Source organism: Lissotriton vulgaris, chromosome 1_2 (genome assembly GCF_964263255.1).
Source record: "Lissotriton vulgaris chromosome 1_2, aLisVul1.2, whole genome shotgun sequence".
Taxonomy (NCBI): Eukaryota; Metazoa; Chordata; class Amphibia; order Caudata; family Salamandridae; genus Lissotriton; species Lissotriton vulgaris.
The window spans coordinates 144,203,533-144,230,980 of NC_141686.1; the positions used below are offsets into that span (position 1 = coordinate 144,203,533).

General features: G+C 44.4%; 1 protein-coding gene across 1 annotated transcript in view; it reads right to left on the minus strand.

The window, feature by feature from the left end:
- LOC147734708 (solute carrier family 23 member 1-like) overlaps window positions 1-27,448 on the minus strand; it is a 218,669-nt gene that overhangs the window by 86,038 nt on the left and 105,183 nt on the right. Inside the window, exon 5 of the mRNA XM_086953612.1 lies at window positions 7,580-7,761. Coding sequence (XP_086809738.1) covers window positions 7,580-7,761 — 182 coding nt within the window. The remainder of the gene's footprint in view (window positions 1-7,579; window positions 7,762-27,448) is intronic.

A 27,448-nucleotide genomic window follows, 5' to 3' on the forward strand; every position in this document is an offset into this window, starting at 1 on the left:
TTATGAACTGCACAACATGGCGCCACCAACGTTGGTTGGGTTCCTATTAAATGGTCAGTCCGAGTAGTTCAGTCGTGCTTCCTCAGAGACTCCTACTCACATTTAAAATGGAGATGTATCAAATGGTAAGGGAAATAAATCTGCGTCAGCTGAGTAGGTATACCCTGTGTGTTGGCTGTAGATTATTCAAGCTTGGAGCATTAATAGCTTCCAGCGTTGTGCATACCATATCTCCATAAATTCATTTGATTAATTACCTTTTTCTTTAACAATGACCGATCAAGTTGAGGACATTGAGGAGCAGGAAGTTGCTCTAAACATTACAAAATTGCAGACAGGCTGTTACTATGAAATTATTACAACATGGACTCCGAGTAATGGGTGGAGATGTTTTGTGGTTGAGGAACACAAAGCATTCAGAACAGAGGCATTCTACTCATGGGTTAACTTCCTGCCTGCAGATGCACACACAGTTCTTTCACACTTACATTGAAGATGAACCTCCTGAGGAATACTTTCCATATGTGGACATATAAATTATGTTAACTTACCAAGAACATATTTATTGGTTTAAAGGCCACCCACCCCATACCACAGAAAATATGAGATTCAATGTCAGCAATGCGTATACTGTATAGAAATTTAGTAAAAATGTATGGAAATCTTAGACAGTTCATAATGCGAACACTGACCGTTCATACCTACAAGGGATGCTCAGGCTGCACGACCTCAGTTGGCTTCTGCGGGTATCAGCCCCCAAATGCTGAATGCTGTTATGGGAAAGATTCCCACCAACCGGGAGCAAATCCCGTACTGGATAGCACAGTAAACATCTCAGCTTGAAGCAGTTGTTCCCTATATGGGCCCGCAGCAAAAACACAGAATACTAACAATTTGCTTGATAATGGGGATGACTCCCCCCAATAGAAGATTGTGCCACTCAGGGTACAGTCTTCGCTGCTGTTGATACCAGAACTCAGTTTTACCCGATGTACTAAAACAAATACAGAATCAGTTCGGGGCAGAGCCTGCCCTGGACCTGGGAATGAAATTAATAGGCAATTTTGCCTGAGTATCTGCCATTATGTTAAGTAACATAAAAGGGAAGGCAGCCACAGTGGCTAGACACCAACACCTGAGGGAATTTACTCTTGCACAACAGGAGCAAGAATTTCCTAGGAGTATTGAGGAAATGGGCATCACTGGATACAGATAATATGGGAGCCAGACCTGTGAAACCAATAGTTAAGAGCACGTCTGAAAAGGATAACTCTAAGCAAGCACCTGATTCTTCCAAAAAGAAATGGGATAACAAAAAAACAAAAAAAAAGAAAAACGGTCACAGATTGGGTCTCCTCAACAGGAACACACCAATTACAATTTGAGGAACCATGATAATATTACAAAGCCTGGCAGGTATCAATATACTGATACAAGTTCCTCTTGTTCCTTTCAGGAGTCGTTCAGAGATACAGACGGTCAGAGCACAGATCGGAGGAGCGAGTCAAGCTGAAAAGGGAGACACATCACACTTCAGACTACATCATTAAACAGAAAGACAAACAAAAGACTCCTATCCCTCAATTTAAAAAGAGGAAGGTAGCCGGGATCAAAATAAAAAAATGTCCAGGCTACTGAGAACTCTGCTTCTGAATGGGTAATAAACAGTGACGATGCTGGATAGCGGGGCAGAAGTCACAAAAGCTTGCTGGAACCTGATGGATTATCAGGCATCAGTAGCACTGAGTGAGCATATCATGGTGGAAACACTTGATACAAGGGGTAAGTGCCCCACATCGTTTATACAAAATAATGCTCCAAATGCAGGGGAACATACCCAGGCAAGTGAAGGTCTATTTTGGGAGAACCTGACATAGGGTTACGATATTCTTTTGGCTGATAAGGATTGGCCACCTGAGTTCATAATGGAGTGCCCAATGGGGGGAGATGTAATTTACCTTCCTTCTCCAACCTCGTACCAGAATCAGTTGAAAATTCATATGCGTAGGAGTAGGCATTAGCTCTAGCTCCTGCACTTTATCACAATCATGTTGTTTATGACAATGAGTCACCTCATCACGAAATCCCATTAAAAATCATTTCCTCAACTACAGAGACAATACCCAATAAAACATTAAGTAAGTCAGGAAGATCTTACATCAACTTAAGTACCAGGGTGTAATAGAGAATTGCCCCTCATACATGAATTGTTTCCCATAATGAAACCCGATAATTTAGCACTGCTCTAATGAATAACATTGTGCAGAAAAAAATACAAAACAACCATAGATATCTCAAATGGATTTTTCTGCCAAAATAAAGCGCCTGGGAGCTCTCACTCTCTCAGGCTCCCCATCATATGTAAATGTAAAAATATAAATGTACAGGAATTTATATCGCGCAAATCACCAAGCGGTTTCTAAGCACTTGCTTAGGGAACCCGTCCTGGTATTCCCCTGTGAGATAACCCCGGCAGGGGTTATACACAAGGTGAAAGCCAGGCATCCCGCCTCGAGGGGCCGTAGTGGAGATTAACCAAGCTATTGCCCAGAGTCACAGAGTGTGAACCCGTGAATCGAGTAGGCACCGGAGCGAGAATTGTCGAGTCCATGGACATTTTAGGACTCAAGACCCCGCCAAAACAGGAATTGAACCCTGGTCCCGGGCTGATCTCTGCTTCCAGGTCTGCCTCCTCTAACCAGTGAGCCACACTTCTACACATATGTGAGAAGGAGTTCAGTATCATATGCATAAGAAAGTATCTTTATATTACAGGATTCCACCAAATAAGCAAAGGGAGAGATGTAAATATAAAAGAGTGTAGGACTAAGGAAGGAGCCTTATGGCACCCTCCATTACAACTCATTACCTTCCAAGGCGTATGATTTCATCCAACCCACCTAATCACACCCATCAAGGAAAGAGCCCAATCGACTCAGCGCGGGGCCCACTACTCGCAGCTGTTTTAATCTGTGTGATGATCAACCCTATCAAAAGCTGCAGCAGGTCCAACAGCACCAGCGCCACGTTGCAGCCAGAGCCCAGATTGAACTTCATGTGGACCCAGACCTCCAGCAGTGTGGTCTCGATTAGGCCTAGGCGGAGCTTGCAGAGTGCAGAAAACTCCACTCCGCGTCGTGCAGCAGTTTTTTCCCTGCTCGTGAATGGTAAGTTTGCAAGTGCGAGCTACCGCTCAGGTAGAATTTCAACCCGAGTAGCAGGAAGACCAGTGCAAACGGCAGTTCGCACTGAACTCCAACACTTGCAGAACTTCACTGAGATTTTATGTCACTTCGCAGAGTTGCGCGAAGAGAAACTCAGCAAACTACGCCCAGGCCTGGTCTCGATGCTGTGGATGGCTCTGAACCCTGATTGTGAGGGGTGGAGCAAGTTATTTTCACCTAAGAAGGTGGTAAGTTGCCGATTTACCACCTTCTTTAACACCTTAGAAGCTGCTTGCAGCAGCGAGACTGGGCTGAAATTTTCTAAGCAATCAGGGTTAGCATTGGCCTTTTTTAAAAAACAGAATCACCCTGGCCTTTTTCCAGTCATTGGGCACTAAGTCTGAGTCAAGGGAACGAGCAAATAGCATCTGATGCACAGAGGCAATAATGTCCAAAATTGACTTACAAATGTGGGGGGTATCGTATCCACTGGGGACCATTTGCATTAACGGAACATCAGAGATCCGGACGACACATACTGGCATCTTAAAACTTTGCTTTATCCTGGCCCTTGGGCCCCTCAACCTTCGGCGGTTGGACTATAGCATTCCAGGAGAGCTCTATCTGTGATATTTCATTAAACCATGAGCCCTTCATTCTTTGGCTGCTGAAATATAGCAATATAGGACAGCTTTTAAAGCTTAGTGTCTCCTCTCTTTATGAAAATATTTACAGCATTACCATGAAGGTCAGATTCCACTTTTCGCGTTTCATATCTGTATTGTGCTACCTTCTCCATTGAGTCCATAGTTGCCTGCTCTTGAGGACCCCTGGACCACCTATGTGTCTAACTTATTGTAGTGTAGTTCCTATATTCCCAATAGGCTCTGCGCATTGGAATAATATATACTATAGATTTGACGTAGGACTGAGGTCTACTAGGTCTCTATCGAATATATTAGACTTAATTGTGAGTGCCAGCTAGCTCAGAGGTCACTAGAAACTTTCTCGAATAAACAAGAAGGGATTCGTTTCTGACACCCGCATAAACATGACAACTTTGTTTCCCAAGAATAAGAAATGTATCCCTACAGTCGCGGAAACAAATGATAGTTATTTTACTCAGTCAATCGTGCATGCTTCGTTTCACCAGAGGTGCAGAGAAATAGAGAGATGGGCGTTTTCAATAAAAGGTATTTATTGAACAGTATTCTTTCTCATGCAGAAGAAATTAACTGCTACAATCGTAATACTGGTTGTAAAGTACAATGCGTACAATACGAATAGTATTATAAAATAATACTGTAAAAGCATGATATGGTTTCTAAGCCATAAAATACATATAATACATACATTAATAAAGACTAAAAGTACTCAACTGGTGCTTCTAAAATATGCATACCCCGGTGTACCTAACCTAGATCTAGTACAAGGGAAGAAGTAAGTGAGGTGTAGCTTAGTTTCAGTATTCTTGTGCCAAGAATCTATCCAAGAATTCTCTAAGGGTCTAATCAGCTCCGTACCTTGGTTTAGAATGAAGGAGGTCTGGTATCTCTCTCTCAGGACTCGATTTCCCAATAACCCGAAAGGGTAGCTTGAAAACACTGGAGCTGGATTTCTCGGCAAGAGAAAAGACAGCGCCTCTCTCAGTGCGTCTGCTGGAGGGAAGGCTTCCTTCGGTACTTGCTTCGGCGAGCTGTGTCGTGTAGGTAGATAGTCGTACTGCTCCAAACCACTGTGTGTTTGCCTGGGCAAGTGTGGGTATATTTATACCTTGAAGGTGCCGAGTTTGACGTAAGGTTGGACATAATAACGTCATCAAAGACTCAGTTCTTTGAAAACTCCATGATTTCTTGGTTAAATTAATATTCAAGCAAGGGGAAGTCCCTGACTGCTGAAGGCAGGTGTTTCCAAGAAATAGTTGTGGATTTTCAGAACTAGTGGAAGTAGCATGCCGTATTTGGACTGCATAGGCTAAGTCTAAATATGGTTCTGATTCCTATGCCTATATAAGGATAGGGTGATTTATACCTATATATGGGCATGAATTGGGAAAATTACACTAAGGTCCTAAAATCATATACAACATTATGACTATATGAAAATCAGTCTTTGCAGCCTAGCGACATCCGTTGGCTTTCTGGGTTGACTAGTGATACAGCTCCTGTGCTCCGGGACTCTCTATCTTCTTTATAGGCCGTGCTGTGCAGATTTGGAAGCTTTGGACAACTTGTACTTTACATTGTTCAGAACCCTGGTGTACTAAGATATATGGATACAGCATAAGAATCACAGATGGCCTTTTGACCACTGCATAATCTATGAATTTGGCGCCCTGATGAAGGAGTGTTTAAGTAACTGGTACTTCCGAAACACGCGTCGGCGCATTTCTCTTGTGTCTTTTGTACAATGTATGAAAAGTTGTTTATATGTTCACTGTAGCCCGGTGAATTATTGTATTGTTTTTTCACTATATGTCTCTGTTTGTGTTTGGTATTTTGAAGATATGTACAATTATTGTATGATTTATTATCATGTGTTTGGGGCTCCTTCTTTATTTATATACAATGTTGTTGATTGTTCAGTATATGCAGTATGTCTGAATATGTAACTTTTATAAAAGTTTTGTAAAATCTTAACAAAAAGAATGATATATATTTTTTGATAGTAAATTATTTAAATTACATGTTTTGTGGGACATATTATTCTGGATATATTACCGAATATTAAGAATATCTAGTGGGGGAAATGTTTGTGCTGATTATCCTTTGGGGGCCTTGAACTGCAGTTCAATAATGCAGCTGTGATATATTCTACTGAGGGCCCCAAGAAGGTAACCAGTGGGGGATGTTGTAGTTGCTCCACTGGTTCTTCTAACGTCGGACCGGTCAGAATGTTAATATCCTCTGCCATAATCCTATGATTTTCTCCTAAAGAAATTACTCATATGGGAGCAAAGGGACTGACTGGGTTCCAATGGTGGGGAGGTAACTTTAGAATCAGTCAAATTAGATTACATTTTGAAGCTCTCCCTCCATCGTTATCGTCCTTTATAATGCAATGGGAGTAGAAAAGGCTATAAGTTCTCTTGATATTTTTATGATAGGATTTAAGGGCCAGTTTATAAGTGGCCTTATCAGAGTCCAAATAGGCATGCAGCCACAATCTTTCTAGTTTCTTACAAGCTGCTCTTTCCAGAGCTAGTTGCTTTGTGAACCAGCGAGCTGAAAGCATCATTGTATTCTTTCTAGAGTTACATGAGTACTCCTTCACTCATCAAGGGCACTCATCAAGGGCAACCCTGCTCAAGCATCTATTTTCATAATGCTCAATGCAGGGCGGGGATTTTTTTACCTTTTCCAGTTTCCAAGAGAAAGGCAAAAGGAAGTGGTGTGACCAAGGCACTGGTCGGGAGGATCCCCTTTTAGATTTGTGCTAGAGAATATACCATTAATCGTATGACCAGCACTATGGGTAGGCCCAGTAGTCGTTTTCAATAAATTAAAAAGGGGCTAGAGATTCCACTAAATGCTTAGCTAATAGTTCCTCTGCCAACTCTAAGTGGATGTTAAAATCCAAATTCAAATGAAATTGGGGAATGGAATGCATTTAGGGGCTAGTACTTGATCCATGGAAGAGATAACGTCTACTGCATATTCTGGGTGACAATAGACTAAAATCTAAGATAGGCAGTGCTGCCCATCAATGGAAAAGCTAAAGCCCAAGGATTCTGCTTCTGTTATCCCCTCAGGCTTAAAACTCTTACATTCATATATTCTTTTAAAAACTATCGCCATTCCGCCTCCTCTAACTCCCACCCTGTCTGAATGCACACAGACATTGTATATTATACAATCCCTGAGAGGTCAGGGTTGTCATGTTCAGTTGCCAGAAAGCATTCGCTCTCTGATGAGGATAGGGAGGCTTACGGTGGCACTGTGAGCTAGCTGGTCTCTAGGCCAACATATCCTGCGAGAGTGTCCAGAATCAGTCCAGACACCAAGCACTTAGTATATGTTGTCCAACAAATGCACAGATCCTACAGATTAGAACTACATGAGACCTCTTGATAATAACATTTAAAATTTGAAAATTCTTCCCCCTATTTGGTAGCATCCTACATTAGAACTCCTTAGCCTCTGGAGTCGTCATGCTGGGGGGATTAAATAGTCAGTGGCACTGATTTTACTTCTCTTTAGTCAATGACATGCTTAACATGTTTGATGTTGGATTGAAGGAATAGCCACTGTTTAGGGTTTGGACAGGAGGAATCGGTTTGAAAAAAAAAGATTTATTGAGCAATATTTTCCACCATAACACACACTTTTAAAGCATTTCTAGAAGGTAAAATTTAGAAACAGGATTCAACTCTTGAATCTCGAAAGAATTGATAAGTAGGAAGAGATCAAACTTACATGGCTGATATCCCCCAGTGTGAACCAGCATCATTGCCTGCAGACTCGAAGAGAGGCAAAGCAATGAGACAGATGGTTGGGGTGATTGTCAATGGTCCAATGAAGCGCATGAGGAGTCCAACCAGACCAGTGAATCCCACGAAGATTTGGAAACAGGAAGCAACCATGACGGCACCTTGAATCTGGAAAAGATGCGCAAGTGGGAAGAATGCAAGAGAGGAAATGGTGAGAGAGGGATTGAAGGGAACAAGACAAAGGAATAGAGAAAAAAACAAAGCGGAGAGGAAGAGAAAGAAAAACATGAGGCATAAGAAGGAATAAACAAACAATGTACATACGGTAAAGTTAGCATGATGGAGGGCCCCATTCATTGAAAGTCAGGAGGAGTACATAAATGAAGATTAGTTTTCAGAATGGTGTGGGGAAGTATATTATTGAATAAAGAAGAAGAGAGAAAAAGGAGGGAAGAGGAAAGGGAGGGTTGGCTCACATGAAAGGGAAGAGGAAAAGAAAAAGAATTGATTGATTAAGTAGGAAGATAATTTTAGGAAAAGGAATAGAGCCAATGGGAGCGGTTATGAGATTATGAAGTGGTATAAGTGGTATAAGTGGGGCATAATAAAAAAAGTTGGAAAAGGTACAAAGATTTCAAATTACAAATCAAAACAATTTCATCACATTTATGCTCTCTGTTAATACAGAAGGTAAATTTTAGTCCGACCATTGTGACTCCTGAAAACCCTTGCACTACATGTAGCTCTAATTGTTAACATGCAGTCTCTGGCCTTTCTGTTAACTCATTCCCCAACTGAAGCCCCTGGTTATCCTCTACCTAGACCATATGTCATTGAGTTCTAATTAACACTCAATTTGTTTAATTCTTCCCATTCAATTCAGTCCTCTCCTGCAGATTCTGGTGATTTATATAATCAACCCATTTTAATATTCACTTCATACTCTACATGTACTTTAGAAGTGTCACCTTTCTATTCTTTCTTCACCTTTCTATTCTTTTCTCATCATTCTATACTTTTGCTCTTGTATTCTTGTGTCACAATAAGATGTGCAAACTATAGCCACCTGTCACTTCTAATTTGTATTTACTTTCCATCTATGCTTCAGTCATTTGAGAAAATAAATATGTTTATTGATTTATGTTGTTCTAATTACATTATGCAACACAAAACTGCAGTGAAACCGAGATAAAATGTAGTGAAGTTCACACAGAAGAATAGTCACACTACATTTCTGAAGAGTGAGATCAGCAGTTATGGACATAACCTTTCCACTTATTGCAACTATAGCAACACAAAAAGATGATGGATGGGATGCTGAACACTGTCAAACATTCACCCCAGTCAGTGGGTTAAATCCATCGATTTTTGGTTCACCATGCAACCCCGGTTTTAGGCCCTGCTATACGCAAATCAATCTTGACCCTACTCCCCATGGGAACAGTCCAACCTGAACTGCCAAGCAGGGTCCTCCCTGGACTGGAAACAAGCATCCTGAGACCGGTTCTGGGGTATCACCCATCACCAGCCAGGCTAGCTTTAATCTAGTGGCACAATGAACATAGAACTTATGTCTCGGCATACCCTCACCAGTGAGGGAGACTATAGCAACACAAAAAAAGACCGAAGGAATGCTGAAAATTGTAGAACATTCACCCCAATCACAGATAAATCTGACTTTTTCTTTGCTCACCATGCCATGGAATATAAAAATGTGTCTAAAATGTATACATATGCAAAATTTTATTTAAAATGTAAAACATGGGGGGCGTGGCCAAGATGGCAGCGGAGTAGGACGTGCTTTCTAGTCCCTCCGGCGCCGTGAATCTCATAGCTTTGTATTTTTGCCCTGAAAGGTGCCTTCCTTGGCCAAACGATGGTGTCCTGTGCCCTGGAGTTGGTCAGCGGTGGTTTGTAACCCTGACTTTCGACTGGGGGCCGGCAGCGGAGCTGAGATGCGGTGCGGCCTAGGAGAGTGGGGCACCCTGGAAGCCTCGTGGTCGGCCGGGAGCGGAATCCAGTGAGCCCCTGCTCAGAGCGGGCTGTCCTGCGGCAGTGGAGTGACCGAAAGAGGCGTTCAAGGTGCTCCAGGTACTCTGGGTGCGGCGGTTGGGTGTCCCGTGCCCGGAGCAGAGGGGGCAACACTAGCACCTGCGAGCAGCGGGGAGGCCCCGCTAGGCACCCGCGGCAGGAGCGGAGGTGATCGGAGGTCCTGGAAATCGAGCCCGGCCGCCGGAGCTGGCTGCCGCCCGTCAGAGACGCTGCATACCTCGTGACAGGAGGTGAGGTGCGAGACGGAGACTGCCGGGGCGGCCAGTAGATCGGTCCGTAGACCGGCGGACAACACCAGAGGTTGGTGGGCGGCCGGCACTGTGGAGTGGAGCGGTGAGCCTGGCCTAGAGGGGAGCAGTGCAGCCTGAGCTGGCGTGTGCACCCGTGCCTGCAGTCTGGGGGCCTCAGTAGGCCTACGTCCTAAGGAGCATTGAGGAGGCCTGGTGGGCACGGCAAGGCCCCATTCCCCAGTTCTAGCACTAAGCGCGGCGGAGTAGAGAGCCCGGAGGGAGGACAGCAGACCCTCGCATCACCTTCCTTACAACCCGTGCTGCAAGAGGTGAGGTGGTGGCAGGAGACTGCCTGAGCAGCCAGTAGATCGGTTCGCAGATCGGCGGACAACACCAGAGGTTGGTGGTCGACAGGCGCTGTGGAGTGGGGCGGTGAGCCTGGCCCGGAGGAGAGAAGTGCGGCCTGGTTTGGCGTGTGCGCCCGTGACTGCAGCCTGAGGGCCTCAGTAGGCCTACATCCCGGGGAGCATTGCGGAGGCCTGGTGGTCCTGGCAAGGCCCTATTTCCCGCATTGGCGCCGAACGCAGAGGAGCGGAGCATGGAGCCTGGAGGGGGGGGGTGGCAGGCCCTCGATACCTCCTTCCTTGCAACCCTCATTACTGCCTCCCGCCTTGATCCTCGGCTTTCCTCCCGGAGGGTGCAAGGACGATTGTGCTGGTCTTCCCGTGCTGGGGGTCGGTTGAAGTGATTGAGGAGAGAGTGTTGGGCAGGCCGCTGCTGCCGTGGTGGTCCATTTACGAGACGGTAGGGCGACGACCGGAGTGGGCCGTCTGTACCTGTTGAGACCTGCGAGGTGGGGGCCGCAAAAGCGCAGAGATCCCTGGCTGGTCCCTTGCACCAGAAGAATCCGATTGACCGGGTGTGGCACGAATACGCTGGCCGCTGTGTGTGGACTGAAGTAGTGCGCCATCCACGACGACGGACTTGACAGGGGTGCTTGGACATTGGCTGGAGCTCCCTCCATTGTTGCTCTACCTGTGAGCTCCCTCTGGCGTCAAAATGGCGGCGAACAGGATCAAGAAGGACAAACTGCCGAAGGAGAGCGTTCAGAAAGCTGCTCTACAGCCTGCCTCGCGGACCGCCGACAAGTACCCACAGCAGGATGACACCGAAGTGCCTGCAACTAAAGCTTTCGTGTTAGAATTATTTGCCGCTATTAAGGAAGACATTACTGAACTGCGCTCCCAGCTGGCGTCTGATCTGAGAGAGATGCGGCGAGATGTGGATGACGTGGGGGAGCGAGTCGCAACATTGGAGGAGCATGATCTGGGGACGGCGGACGACATACATCGGCTTCAGCAGGACGTAATGCGGCTTACGGAGCAGAACCTGGACCTGCAGGACCGTACAGAGGACTTAGAGAATTGATCTAGGCGCAATAACATCCGGATCAGGGCGGTCCTATGGAAAGGAGAGGGAGCGGACCTGCGGGAATATGTAGAAGCTCTCTTTCGGCACATCTTGGGCGAGGAGGACCTGCAGGAGCTTTGAATGGACCGAGTGCACCGTGTTGGCCAGCCACGGGGACCCAAGGCCCCTCCACCTGATATATTGGTGTGTGTGCACGATTTTCAGCTCAAAGAACAAATTCTCCAAAAGGCACGCGACCACGCTCCCTTCAATTTCGAGATCACCACTCCATGCTGTTTCAGGACCTTGCAGCCTCTACTCCGGTCAAACTGAGAAATTTCAAACCTGTCACTATCTAAGGGAGCAGGGTGTCCTCTGCTCGTGGGGGCATCCATTCAGGCTTATCTTCAAATGGAAGGCCAAGCTGATCCAAGTCCGGTCTCTGGAGGCGGCCCTCGACATTTTGGGTATGGATCGGCCCACTACCCCGACTGAGCCCAGCGGCTCACCCAACAGACGACAGTGGGGTTCCATGGAGTGGCAGAGAGTTGGCAAGCCGGCATCATCGACAAAACCTGACCTGTCAGTAAGCCTGTGGGAGATAGGAGCGGCGGTGGCTTCTGTGGCGTTGGTGACGGACGCTCCGGGGGGCACATGAAAATCGGACCCTTCGCTCGGCCCTTACAGGGCCTACAGCTGGCGCTGGAGGAGACTGCTTACAGATGAGTAATATTTTCGTTTCTTTATGTGGGGAGGTGTCCTGTATCAGGAACTGGGTGGAAGGTGGGTTGGAGCCCTGTTCCCCTGCAGTTGGGCCCTGTTTAACAGACTTTTGTTCATTCCTCTTGCTTACACTGTTGGGTCCTGTGTTTCTGGGGTTTTCTTTGTTTTGGGGTAAGGGGGTGTTGTGGGCGGGGGAGTCTGAGGTGGGTTGGGGGGCTCCACATCAGCTAAGGGGTATTCTGAGTAGGCCCTGGAGGGTCCCACGTCCAGATGCAGGGGGCCTGAGGGGGGTTCTTTGGAGGATTGTAATGTTTTGGCTATGCAGTGCTGGTCTAGGCGCAGTACTAGGGGTTAGCGCTGCTCCTCTGATGAATGTAGAATGACCATGACTTTGAAAGTGGTGAGTCTCAATGTTCTGGGACTCAATAGCCCAGTGAAGCGGGCTGCGATCCTATCCCTTTTAGAGGGTGCAGATAGTGATGTGTGCCTCTTACTAAGGATGTCCGGCGCATGCGAGATAAGCGCTTCCCTCTGCAGCTTTGGTCCTCTGGCCCGAATAAGAAACATGGGGTTGCGTTACCGTTTAGTGCCGGTATGCATTGTAAAGTGCTTTCCCAGATAGTTGACATCAGAGGGAGGTTCCTGGCTGTGCGGGTGCACTGGGGACGAACGATCTTTACAATAGGGTCTATTTATGCCCCTAATGTCCAACAAGAATCCTTTCTGCGTTCAGCCCTCGCCCAGGTACTGGCGTCCCCAGATGCATTGATTTTGGTGGGTGGTGACCTCAACCTTGTGATGGAGGGGGGAATAGATAGGTCGGGCAGCGGTCATGCCAAACAGGCGCTTGGTCGCAGGACGGGAAGCAGTGGCTTTCAGAGGGGGGACTGCATGATGTGTCGCGCGCCCAGCATCCCCAAGAGCGCGATTACACCTACTACTCTGCTGCTCACCAGACCTATGCGTACCTGGATCACTTCTTAGCTTCATCCCCCTTCTTGCCTCACTTGTCCGCTGCAGATATCACACCACGCTCCGTCTCCAATTATGCGCTCATATCCGTAGAGGTAGCGTTTAATGGCCCCGGCCGCCTTCGGCTGGCTGGCGCTTTCGAGACTCCATGCTACACTCCGACTCTGTGGTGACGAAGATTCGTGACACTATTACTCACTATCTGGCAGAAAATAGGGTGGAGGACACTCCGCTGGCCTCGATCTGGGAAGCGCTGAAATTAGTGGTAAGGGGAGATTTTATAGCGCTTTCAGCAACATACGCTAGGCTGTGCAGGCGCAGGGAGAAGCGAGCGGAGCTAGAGGGGGATGTGCATGGCCTGGAGGCAATACACAAGAGAACCGGGGTGCCTCGGGTATGGAGAGAGATCGAGACGAAAAGACGTATGCTCAAACACCTGGATCTTGACGGGGCGGCACATGCACTACTGCGCTTGCTGCACAAGTTTTTCCTCTGCGGGGATAAGGGGGGTAAGATGCTTGCACTTAGGCTCCGGGCGCAGGCGCACACAATTCAAGCAATCAGAGATCATCAAGTGTGGACCCACACCACTGACGCTGATATTGTTAACACCTTTCGCCACTTTTACCAAGCGCTCTACCAGAAGGAGGGAACGGCACCTGAGACCATACAGGAGTATCTTGCATCCTCGGGTATTACGCCTTTGTATTGAGACTCGGCTGAGGCGCTGGACGCTGAGATACGAGTGGAGGAGGTTATCTCGGCCATTGCGCGGCTGAAGCTGGCCAAATCGCCCAGGCCAGACGGGTTCTCAGCTATCTTTTACAAAATGTATTGTAAAGAGCTGGCTCCTATCCTGACTCGCCTCTTCAATTCTTTCCTCGACACCGGGGTGGTCACTCCCTCCATGACTGAAACGGCCATAACGGTCATTCCCAAACCAGGGAAGGATCCTACGGAATGCGGCTCTTATAGGCCGATCTCACTCCTCAACATTGACGCTAAATTATTTGCGGGTGTGTTGGCTGCGAGGCTTAGCCCTTTGATGAATGGAGTGATCGACCCTGATCAAGCCGGGTTTATACCAACTAGACAGGGGGGTGATAACACTAAGAGGTTGCTCCACCTACTAGACCTGATACACCGCTCCATGTCGCAAGCCTTCTTCCTTTCTATCGATGCGGAGAAAGCATTCGACCTACACGTTCGAGGTACCACGGGCTTTTGGGATGCGGCTCCTGCAGCGGTGGTGCAGGTGAATAGGTGTCGGTCTGCCGCCTTCTCTATCACTAGGGGAGCGCGACAGGGGTGCCCCCTATCCCCGCTGCTCTTTGCACTCTATATGGAGCCTTTCGCCCAGCGCGTGCGCTCCCACGCTGATATTTTGGGGATCCGTTTCGGGGCTGATGTTCACAAAGTCAGTCTGTATGTGGACGACGCCATCTTAGCCCTAACTAACCCCCACCCTTCCCTGCCATGCCTATCCACGGAACTTCTGGCCTTCCAAAACGCAGCAGGATTTAAAGTCAATTTTTCTAAATCACAAATTCTCAATGTCTCGGTTCCAGACGCTGATGTGGTAGACCTGCAGAGAGACTCCCCCTTCCAATGGCTTCAATCGGACATCACGTACTTGGGTATACGGCTGGCCCTACACTTCCCAAGGCCCTCTCCTTGAATTATTCTATATTGGCTGAACAGGTCACCAAGACCCTGGCCGAATGGTCCCGCCTTAAGTTGGCCTGGTTCGGGAGGTTGGCTGCTATCAAAATGACGGTGCTGCCCGCATTCTTTATCTTTTTCAGATGTTGCCTCTGAGCCCACCGCCGGGCATGCTGCGGAGAATTCAGGGCCACAAGAGGCTTCGCTTTGCGTTTGCTGTGACAACTGCTCCGAAGGCCACTGGTGGGCTGGGTTTTCCGCTGCTTGCTGCATACTTCCAGGCATCCTGTCTAAGGTACATAGTCGAATGGAATAGGCCTTTGTCCAGTAAGCACTGGAACTTTATGGACCAGTCGGTAGCTGGATGTAACATTTGGCGGGAGCTATGGCTACCGAGCAAGCGTAGGGCATGGGGTTTGTATTCCTCACCGGTGACTTTGCCAACACTCAAAGCCTGGGATCAGCTGGCACTGCATAAGGGATGGACATCCTTCCCCTCCCCAATGACACGCAGAGTAGATAACCCTGACTTTCCGCCGGGTTGTGCATCACCGGTCTTCCATCGCTGGCGAGAGGAGGGCTGCAAACGGGTGGGTTCGCTCTTCGATCTCTACGGGCTGATTCCGTTTCCCACATTGCGCTCGGAATATTTTCAGTTGCACAAGGAGGACGCGTTCTACCACGCATAAGTGGCACATTGGGTGACCCAACCGGCCAATGTAGCACTCATGTCGCGGCCACTCACAACCTTTGAAAGTTGGCTGTAATGCAAAAAAGATGACTGGAGTCTTATCTCAGAGCTTTATGCAATGATACTACTCTGCCCGCAGAAGCAACGTACCAAAGCGCAGGTCTGCTGGGAGGTGGAGTTAGGGCGTCCTCTGTCAACCAAAGAATGGGAGCACGTGTTCTACAGAGTGCACCACACGACATCTAACACTGCTGGGACTGAATCGGTCTACAAAACAGCAACCTACTAGTACTACACGCCTTCGCGCATTAAGATGTGGGACAAAGCAAAGTCAGGCTTTTGCTGGAGGGGTTGTGGGATGTTCAGGACCTTGACCCATTATGGCGATGCCCGAAGCTGAAACGCTATTGGGTTACAGTCCTTGACGAGCTAGATTCTGCTTTTCAGATTACACTTCCTCGGCTACCTGAACATACGCTGCTGGGGTTACCCCATTCTTAATTTTTCCCTTTACGCTCTCTTAGGGGCAGACAGATTGCATTGCTAGCTCCGCGACAGGTCCTTTTGGCTCAGTGGGGTTCTTCGGCGATACCTGATTCTCGGGATTGGATCCAACGATTGTGGCACACCCTTGCAATGGAACGACTCTCCTTGGGTATAGATGGGAAGGGCTCGGAGTATGCCAGGCTCTCGGGGCCTTTTCTACAACTCCTGTCCAAAGACCTGCGGGACGTGACATGCCCGAAGTACTTGCAAATCTTACAACTTATACCCCTGGAACCCGTGGGGGCCACACCGGGCACTTGAAAGGTCATTGCATGCAGTCAGACTGAGTGGATGGATCCGCGGGGATAGTTACGGTGTAGAGAAGCTGATGCGGAGTGGGTCTGGGAGGTGGGGGGATGGGGGAGGGGAAGAGGGAGGTTTCAGGCGAGTTCAGGGTTAGGGAGGGGGTAGGGCTTTGTTTTTCCTGTTTCCTTCTGTTTGTTCCTTATAAAATGGTGGCTATGAATCAGGTGGGGCGGTGGAATTTCTCCATTTACGCGGGGTCGACCTCCGGGGTGTAGACCCAGACGCTGTGTCTTTCATCTGTGTTTCCACCCTGCCGGCAGGTTGATGTAGGCAGCTGGGCTGTGTCCTGAGATAATAAAAATGATTGATTCTAAAATGTAAAACATGTTATCAAAAGTATGTACCATATATGTAAACTGTAAAATAAATAATACTATCAAAAACAATAGTATTATTTAAAAAGTTTTTAAAAAGTGTTAAAATGCATCTCTAAAAATGTATGCGAAACAACTTTGTTAACGTAAAAATAAAAAAATTAAAATTAAAAAGAATGTTAAACAATCTACTAGTCTACAACACTATTTATATATTATTTACATTTTTTGTTATTCAAAAAGTAATGATTTATTATTAAAAAAATACTTAAAAGTTTGTACTAAAGGTAAAAATGTGTATGCAATAAAAAATGTATTCATAGACGCAAAATAAAAAAGTTAAAAATGCTTGTTACATACCTTTTTTTTAATAATAACAGGTATAAACTGTAACCATTTATATAAAAAATAAAATGCAACTCCAATCTACAGCACTTTGGGAAAGGTGTTGCACACTTAAGGGGTTACATTTACTACTCCCACACCTATCAGCAACATTTTGTAGAAGGTGTTTACCAGTGAAACTCTTCAAATTATTATACTTATTGTCAAGAAATAAATATATATTGCTGGGTGCAACAAGAAACCTGTTGTCTTAGAACAACTAAACGCCCACTTAGTCCTGTTGCCAACTAATGCCATGAAAATTATGGGGGTGATTTCAATTGCCAATTCAAACTGTTGAGCTCAGAGTTTTCGTTTCTCTAAACAGATGAAGATGACTTATGTTCAGTCCCAGCTCTTGAGATTCCCTTCATTAAGAAATGGACACCTACTGTAATACAAATTAACACACTTACTCTAAACCAAGGTTCACAAGACCTTAAAGGCAGAACCAACTTTTAGGACAGGGTCTCACACGTTTACCCACATCAACTCCACTATCCTAATTGATTATATTTCAAGTTATAGCCATACCTGGAGGACAAGACAGTTATTCCACACCAAAATAGCGATCACAACACTTTGGCTCTCAAGCTCAACTTAAAATATTAAAGGGCAATCTTATATCTCAAGAGAGCTGCTAGATAAGGCAGAGTAACAAGCAATAGATGCAGCGTTAAATGGACCAGTATAGGGAACTCATAGAAGATCAAAAGCCATACCAATAGCTTGGTAGCTGTTGTAATGGAGGAAGTAGCGACTCTGACTCCAAAAGGGGCTCCTGGAGTACGGCAGGGGCTATTCTCTGTCATCCTGGCACAACAAACACTGTAGGGAACGCCAAGATCAATTTGGTAGCAGTGATAAAAAAACAAGACAGGGCCCTCATTCAGGTAACAATAGGCACCCATAAAAAGGGTTTCTCAGTTGCTAAAAAGGAGTGGGAGCGGGGAAGGTGGGAGAGTATCCTAGAAGCTGCTAAGTGAAAAGACCACCATGCCTTTTGGAATTTGGTGTTCCCAGGCACCAGGGAAGGGCTCAGTTCTATTGAAACCAATATTACAGCCAGTGACTGGGTAGCCCACTTCTCCAGCCAATATGTGCAGGCTGGCGAACTGACCACTGTTCTTAGCGATCCAATGGCCCTGGGACTATTAACTAAGAATGTTAGGGAGGTGGAAGAAACATCGAGGAGGCCTTGACTGAAACCCCTGCTCCTGGGCACGGTCCCATAGGTCATGATATTTCAGCCCAGGAAATACCTAGCCATTAAGAGTAAGAGTATAAGAGTTGAGACTGGACAAAATTCCAAGGGATTTATTCCAGAGCGAGATTGATATATGTACCACTTATTTTTCACCCTTGTGTACTGCTTTATTAAATGGGGCGCCATTGCCCTTGATGTGGACCAAACTGAAATCATATACATATATGCCATATAAGAGCCTCAAGGCTCCTCCCTAAGCCCCACCCTCTTCAGCACATCCATGATCCCCCTGGCCAAAATCATCAAAAGCCATGGACTCCACATCATCTCCTATGCCGACGACACCTAACTCATCCTCTCTCTGACTAACAATTCAAGAACCATCAAAGACACGTTCCAAAAATGCATGAAAGAGGTTGCCCATGGGATGAAAAACAACTGCCTTAAACTCAATAGCAACAAGACAGAAGTGCTCCTCTTTGGGAAAGTCAGGACACACACTGAAATAACAAACCATGGCTCCCAGAGGTGGGCCCAATCATGAAACCCACTGATCACGCCCCAAACCTTGGCATCATCCTCAACAGGCAGCTATCCATGAGGAAGCAAATCTGCGTCGCCTCCACTGCCTGCTTCCTTACTCTCCAAATGGCTGCTGACCAACACCTAGCAAGCTATCACGTAGGTTCTTGTCACCAACAGACTCGACTAACACAAACACCCCTGCGTAGAAATATCAGCCCAACTCATGAAGAAACTCCAGACAATCAAGAACACAGCGGCCAGGCTCATACTTGAGCTCCCAGATAGATGCCTAGAACCCCTCATTTTAGAAGGAAACTCCACTGGCTACCAGGCATGAAAGATATCAGTACAAGGTACTCACCCATGCAAATGCAAATGTAAATGTACAGGAATTTATATAGCGCAAATCACAGAGCGGCTTCTAAGCGCTTGCTTAGGGAACCCGTCCTGGTATTCCCCTGTGAGATAACCCCGGCAGGGTATCCGCAAGGTGAAAGCCAGGCATTCCGCCACAAGGGGCTGTTGTGGAGATTAAGCAAGCTATTGCCCAGAGTCACAGAGTGTGAACCCGTGAATCGAGTAGGCACCGGAGCGAGAATTGTCGAGTCCATGGACATTTTAGGACTCAAGACCCCGCCGAGCCGGGAATTGAACCTTGGTCTCGGGCTGACCTCTGCTTCCAGGTCTACCTCCTCTAACCAGTGAGCCACACTTCTCCACATGCATACAAGGCAATGCACAATAAAGGACCTGCATACGTCAACAAATGCATGATTTTTTACCAGGAAACTCAGATCAGGAATCCTCAGCCTAGCTGCCACCCGTTGCATCAGCCGCTCCTTCACCCACCTGATGACCAAGACCTGGAACAACCTCCCCCTATACCTCATACCCTCACCATTGCTCCAGCAATTCAGGAAGAACCGCAAGACCTGGATGTTCAACCAATAGGAGAACAAGCAGCATGATCCAACAGCACCAAGAGATCCTCACGGGTGAGCAGCCGCGCTCTCTAAGTCCAGATTGATTGATATATAAAAAGGGCTCCCGTGAAATGCCAGTTAATTATATACCTATTAGTCTAATCGATAGCTCATGAAGCTTTTTAGCAAGTTATACTTGGCAGATTACAGGAATAGCTGGCTGAAAATGATATTATGTCTCTGTTACAGGCAGGATTTATGGGAAGCCACAGCCTGAATGACCAGGTGTTCGGGCTCTTGATGTTACATTGGAAAGTGGTCACTCTGGGGGGTGGTCGCCTGCATGTCGTATTTGTGGGCATTTGCTCCACCTTTGATTTAATACCTATGCGGACCCTCTGGTGGGTTCTGTAAGAGATGGGGGTACCCAACTATTTACAAGATATTATTGAGAGGTTGCATGATAACAACTAACTAATAACAACAGGTGTGGCCAGGCTTGCGACTTGACAGAGCTATTACCTGTGAGCAAAGGAGGTAGGGCAGGGGTGTGTACTTGCTCCTACATTATTCTCACACTTTATCAACAATCTTATTACTTTTTAGAACAGAGTGATAATAATGCCTCTAAGTTGACAAAGATTTGGATGCCAGCCCTCATGTTTGCCAATGACACTCTCCTCCTCTCTAAGTCTCCCATAGGCCTCCAACATTTCTTGAATCTGTATGGTGTGGGCCTAGATATAAATTTGGGCAAGGCTAAATACATGATACTGAATACAGGGCACTTGATTAGGGCCTACCTGATATTAGCAGGGACTCCTCTTGAGAGAGTGCACACTTTTACATGTCTGGGCATCGCATTAACTGAACACCTGGGTGGCAGGTACACATTGCGCAGTGCAGGCGAAAACTAGAGCAAGTCGAAGGAGGTATAATCAAGCTGACACATAGCTCACAGTTTCGCCGCACAGCCCGCACTGCAGGTATATCAACATCAAGCCTTGTGGACAGTTTCCTATAGAGCAGAGCTGTGGGGTCATTGTCGATGTATCTGCATAACAATTAAGGTGTCTACTTGTAGGCATTCCCATTAGCACTCCCCTATTACCTCATAGACTCAATCTTGGGTTAAGAGCACTATCAGATAAAACAGGTCTATGCCCAATGGTGCCTGGCACACGCTGCATGGATGTGCACAAGGTGCTTTTTTCTAGTGCAGCTGCTGTGGACCTTTTCCTAGGCCGCAGCACAAGCTGCACTACAAAAAAGCACTTTTCAACTGTCACCATGGTGTTTTTATTATAATAGTGTGGGTAGAACCACTGACTCATTGTCGGACTGTCTCCTGCCCGATACGATGGCGGTCGGCGGTCTGACCATCCACCAGCGTAATGACGCCCTTAGTTTTGTGGTCTCCTGTAATATACCCTGGTTCAAGTATATGAAAGCCATATTGCGAGAGATTGGGTTCACAACTTTGTGGAGTGCCCATGAAGGGGCAAATATGATATCCAAGACTAACATAAAACTAGTCTACTGGCAGTACAGCTTTTCCTTAATACACTCCTAGGTAATCCGAGGCTCTTTGACTGACGTCTTTCTCACAGTCCTAGACTACTTTATCAGAGATGAAGTCCTGGATGAAATAGAGCCTACCCTCACTAGGAGGCTGTATTTGCTCTACCAATATGGGATCTTACCTCTCCACTAGTCACCCACAAAGTGGGCCAAAGACCCTAGGGCAGAAGATTGAATTTGCCGAACTGTAGAGTACTTTCTGAGACCTTAGAACACATAATGTTTTTTTGACCAGCCAATATGATCAGTAGGCATTGCTAGTTTCTCCCTGCAATGGGTTGAGTCCGATGTCATTCAGGAAGCATTCCTACCGAATCGGTTCCTGAATGCTTTCCGGACTACTCAGATTGGGGCAGTCAGACCAAGCGATTTGGTTGTATCCGGATGCTTCCGGATAAGATTCTATCGGACTCCCTTTGACTTCATTGGGAGCCTGTCTTCCGAAGGAGAACACAGGCTTCCACTGAAGAAATCGGTGGTTGGGGGAAACCTTGCACCCTGTGGAGCTCTCCCCATGGTGCCTGCTATAATGTGCATGGTTAGAAAGCCCGTTGGGGTCCCTTGGGTACCCCAACGGGCTTAATTGGGAAGGCCCCTCATGAAGAGGGGCCTGCTATGGCCCCCAAAGACAGATTCCAGCAGCCGATTTGTTTCAGAGAAACTAATTCTGAAGGCTGTCAGAATTGAATATCATACTCGCTAGCTCCGAAACCGATTTGGCTCTGAAAGACGCATCCTGTCCCAGTGCCCTTCAGAACCGATTCAGACAGCCCTACAGGTTTCCAGGCATTGTACTCGGTAATTGGAAAGTGTGTACGATTCGGTCGGAAACAAGGGTTCCAGATCGTATTAGTCAAACACGAATCCAATTCGGAGCCCTTCCAAAGGACATCGAAATCGATCCCTAGGTCGGAATTTTAGCATCATGGAGTATAAAGTTAACCTACAGATATTAAAAAACGATTCCGGCAAGCCACCGATTTATGCATTTACCCGATTTTTGCAGGCCATGTGGAGAGCTAGGGCAAACATGTGTGACTTCCCTGAGAAGCAAACCGGTGCTGCTGTTCTCAGATGTGATACATAATTAAATTATTATGTGTAATCATATCCAGCTCGATTATAGGTGCGTTAGAATCTGGTTGAATTTTTCCATCTTTCTTTGTGAGTTCCCCAATTTTACTGACTAAATGCAATCATATTTTTGAAGTTTTAATAGCAACATTGCACATAATTCTGTCTTTTTCAAGGTCTGTTTCAATTATGTGTTTTGGTACCATGGTTTTACTATTACATATACAATGTGTTTCATCTACATTTTATTGTTTTCTATGTGCTTTTATGGACTTTGTGCCAAAATAAAAGTCTATCAACTAAACTGAAAATCTTGCTCTACAAAATATATTTTTATTAATAAATTAAATATTTAAAACATCTAATAGATTAATTATTTATATTTACCCCTAAAAAGTCTCTATAAATACTATGCGTTTGCAAAATAACAACTTAAAAGTATAATTTCAAAAACCTTAAATATTAATATAAGTTATCAACTATATACTTATTTAATAACAAATAATATATTTGTATATTACCAAATCAACCTACACATATTATAATACATAAAACAATTACAATATATAATTGAATAATTTATAGAAATAGCTGTAAACAATGTATTTCTATATTAAAAATAGTTATTATAAAACAGTAATACATTGGACATGTGTATGAATATATACAAATGTATAAAAGTTTAAAATATCAAAAGTCAAAAATAATTAATACTAACAATATGTATACTTTTTTTAATTAATGTTGAGGTTATTTATTTAAAAAAGTACATACTATGATATATAAACACAATTAAACAATTATTTTAAATTAAATTAAATACATGGCATATACATTAAAAAATTATATTACAAAATATTAAAAGAAATTATGCAATATTTCAACAAATAAAACTTATTAAATGTATAAACAATTATTAAACAAATACAACTTCATTTATAAATAATATTTTAAATCAAAACATAAACATATTTTAAAATGTACATATTTAAAAATAATCTGCCTGCCCCTTTCCCCTAAAACCCAAAGACCCTGCTCCTAGATTTTAAATAGATATATTATTATCGAAATTTATTTCAAATTTCAAATGAAATATTAAAATTTTTTACTAATTCACTATACAAATTCACTAAACACAACCCAAAAATTAACAGAAAAATTAAATAGAACAGTTTAAAAGAAATATCAATTAATACCTAAAAATGATATTTTCTACAAGGCTAGTTAAATGAACAATATTTTTAACAACAATATAAACAAGCATTGGCATAGCCAATAGGTCTCGCCTTTGGGACCTTATGTGTTTAGCCAGAACTTTTGGCTATGTTGTAGAGCATTGTGGCTGCTGTGCATTATGTTGAAAACTTATAATAAAAAGTGTTAAGCATTTTTGTTACCTTTATACAAACAAAGGCAACATTATATGCAACTTAAAACCTGATTACATTTTAACATAAAAATTGTCTTCTACTTTTTTTGTGCCTGCACTGCTGCCAACTACTTCCTGCCTGTTCTCATGCTTGTTTGTTATGGGGGAGCGGGACATAAATAACGGGGGAGTGGATGTTTGAAAACAGTAATTTAATTAGAACACGAGCAGTGGACAGACATTAGGGGAGAATCAACAGATGCCAGATTCCAAGGGCAGGCTGACGTGATGCTTTGGTGGTGCGTTGATGCAAAATGGTGGTGGTGAATGATGTTTGGTGCTCAGATGGTGACACTATATAGTATGGATTGGAGAAACATTGTGGATTGTGGAGTTTTGGTGTTGAAATATGTTGTCTGGTGTGTAATTATGCGGTGTGCATTGGAAATGTGTGGAGTTAAATTGTGTGGCCTGTAACTGTGGTGTTCTGTGAAATTATGCTTAGTGAAATTGTGTCATGGTGTGAAGTGCATTTTGCACTAAGTGCAGTGTAATTGTGTAGCATATAATTATGTGCCACTGAGTGGTATTGTGTGGAGTGTATGTTGCATTCAATAGAGTGTAATTATGTGGTGTGTAATTATGTGGCTCTGGGTGGTACTTGGAGCGTATCTTACATTGAGTGCAGTGTAATTATGTAGCATATAAGTATGTGGCACTGTATGGTATTATGTGGAATGTATTTATGTTGCATTGAGTAGAGTGTAAGTATGAGGTGTGTAATTATGTGGCACAGAGTGGTATTATGCGGAGTGTAATTATGTTGCATTGAGTAGAGTATAATTATGTGGCATGTAATTATGTAGTACTGAGTGGTATTGTATGGAGTGTATGTTGCATTCAGTAGAGTGTAATGATATGGCTCCAAATGGAACTTGGAGTGTATCTTACATTGAGTGCAGTGTAATTATGTAGCATATAAGTATGTGGTACTGTGTGGTATTATGTGGAATGTATTTATGTTGCATTGACTAGAGAGTAAGTATGAGGTGTGTAATTATATGGCACTGAGTGGTATTATGAGGAGTGTATTTATTTTGCATTGAGTAGAGTATAATTATGTGGCATGTAATTATGTGCACTGAGTGGTATTATGGGGAGTGTATGTTGTATTCAGTAGAGTGTAATTATGTGGCGTATAATTATGTGGCACTGAGTGGTATTACTTGGAGTGTATGTTGCATTAAGAGCAGTGTAATTATGTAGCATATAATTATGTGACACTTTGTGGTATTTGGAGTGTATATTGCATTGAGTGCAGTGTAATTATGTGGCGTGTAATTATTTGGCACTGAGTGGTATTTGGAGTGCATGTTGCATTGTGCGCAGTGTAATTGTGTGGCATGTAATTATGTGGCACTGAGTTGTCTTGTTTGGAATGTATGTTGCATTGAGTGCAGTGTAAATATGTAGCATATAATTATGTAGCACTGAGTGGTATTGTGTGGAGTGTGTGTTGCATTGAGTAGAGTGTAATTATGTGGCATGTAATTATGTGGCACTGAGTGGTTTTTGGAGTGTATTGTGCATTTAGTGCAGTGTGATTATGCGGCATGTAATTATGTGGCACTGAGTGGTATTTGGAGTATATGTTGCATTGAGGGCTGTGAAATTATGTGGCGTGTAACTTTGTGGCGCTGAGTGGGATTTGGAGTGTATGTTGCATTGAGTGCAGTGTCATTATATGGCGGGTAATTATGTGGCACTGAGGGTATTTGGAGTGTATAATGCATTGAATGCAGTGTAATTATGTGGCATTTAATTATGTGGCACTAATTGGTATTGTGTGGAGTGTATGTTGTATTCAGTAGAGTGTAATTGTGTGGCTTGTATTTAAGTGGCACCGAGTGGTATTGTTTGGAGTGTATGTTGCATTGAGTGCAGTGTAATTATGTAGCATATAATTATGTGGCACTGAGTGGTATTGTGTGGAGTGTTTGTTGCATTCAGTAGAGTGTTAGTATGTGGCGTGTAATTATGTGGCACTGAGTGGTATTTGGAGTGTATGTTTCATTGAGTGCAGTGTAATTATCTGGCGTATAATTATGTGGCACTGAGTGGTATTTGGAGTGTATGTTGCATTGAGTGCAGTGTAATTATGTTGCGTGTAACTATGTGGCACTGAGTGGTATTTGGAGTGTATGTTGCATTGAGTGCAGTGTAATTATGTGGCGTGTAATTGTGTGGCCCTGGGTGGCATTGTTTGGAGTGTATGTTGCATTGAGAGAATTGTAATTATGTTGCATATCATTATGTGGCACTGAGTGGTATTGTGTGGAATGTGTGTTTCATTCAGTAGATTGTAATTATGTGGCGTATAATTATGTGGCACTGAGTGGTATTTGGACTGTATGTTGCATTGAGTGCAGTGTAATTAAGAGGCGTGTAATTATGTGGCACTGAGTGGTATTTGGAGTGTATGTTGCAGTGAGTGCAGTGTAATGATGTGGCATGTAACAATGTGGCACTGAGTGGTATTTGGAGTGTGTGTTGCATTGAGCGCAGTGTAATTATGTGGCGTGTAATTATGTGACACTGAGTGACATTTTTAGTGTATGTTGCGTTGAGCGCTGTGTAATTATGTAGAATATAATTATGTGGCACTAAGTGGTATTGTGTGGAATGTATGTTGTATTGAGTAGAGTTTAATTAAGTGGCGTGTAATCATGTGGCACTGAGTGGTATTTGGAGTGTATGTTGCATTGAGCGCAGTGTAATTATGTAGCATAGAATTATGTGGCTCTGAGTGGTATTGTATGGAAGTATGTTGTATTCAGTAGAGTTTATTTATGTGGCATGTCATTATGTGGCACTGAGTGGTATTCATTGGATTGTATGTTGCATGAAGTGCAGTGTAATTATGTAGCACATACTTATGTGGCACTGTGTGGTATTCGGAATGTATGTTGCATTGAGTGCAGTGTAAATATGTGGCATATAATTATGTGGCACTGAGTGGTATTCAGAGTGTATGTTGCGTTGTGCGCATTATAATTATGTAGCATATAATTATGTGGCACTGAGTGGTATTGTGTGGAGTGTATGTTGTGTTCAGTAGAGTGCAATTGTGTGGTGTGTATGTTGTATTCAGTAGAGTGTAATTGTGTGGCGTGTAATTATGTGGCACTGAGTGGTATTGTTTTTAGTGTATGTTGCATTGAGTGCAGTGTAATTATGTAACATATAATTATGTAGCACTGAGTGGTATTGTGTGGAGTGTGTTGCATTCAGTAGAGTGTAATTATGTGGCATGTAATTATGTGGCACTGAGTGGTATTTGTAGAGTATATTATATTGAGTGCAGTGTAATTATGTTACATGTAATTATGTGGAACTAAGTGGTATTTGCAGAGTATGTTATCTTGAGTGCAGTGTAATTATGTGGCATGTAACTATGTTGCACTGAGTGGTATTTGGAGTGTATGTTGCATTGAGTGCAGTGTAATTATGTGGGGTGTAACTGTGTGGCACTGAGTGGTATTTGGAGTGTATGTTGCATTGAGTGCAGTGTAATTATGTGGCGTGTAATTAAGTGGCACTGAGTGGTATTTGGAGTGTAAATTGCATTGAGTGCAGTGTAATTATGTGGCATGTAATTATGTGGCACTGAGTGACATTTGGAGTGTATGTTGCGTTGAGCCCTGTGTAATTATGTAGAACATAATTATGTGGCACTGAGTGGTATTGTGTGGAATGTATGTTGTATTGAGTAGAGTGTAATTATGTGGCATGTAATTATGTAGCACTGAGTGGTATTATTTGGCGTCTATGTTGCATGAAGTGCTGTGTAATTATGTAGCATATAATTATGTGGCACTGTGTGGTA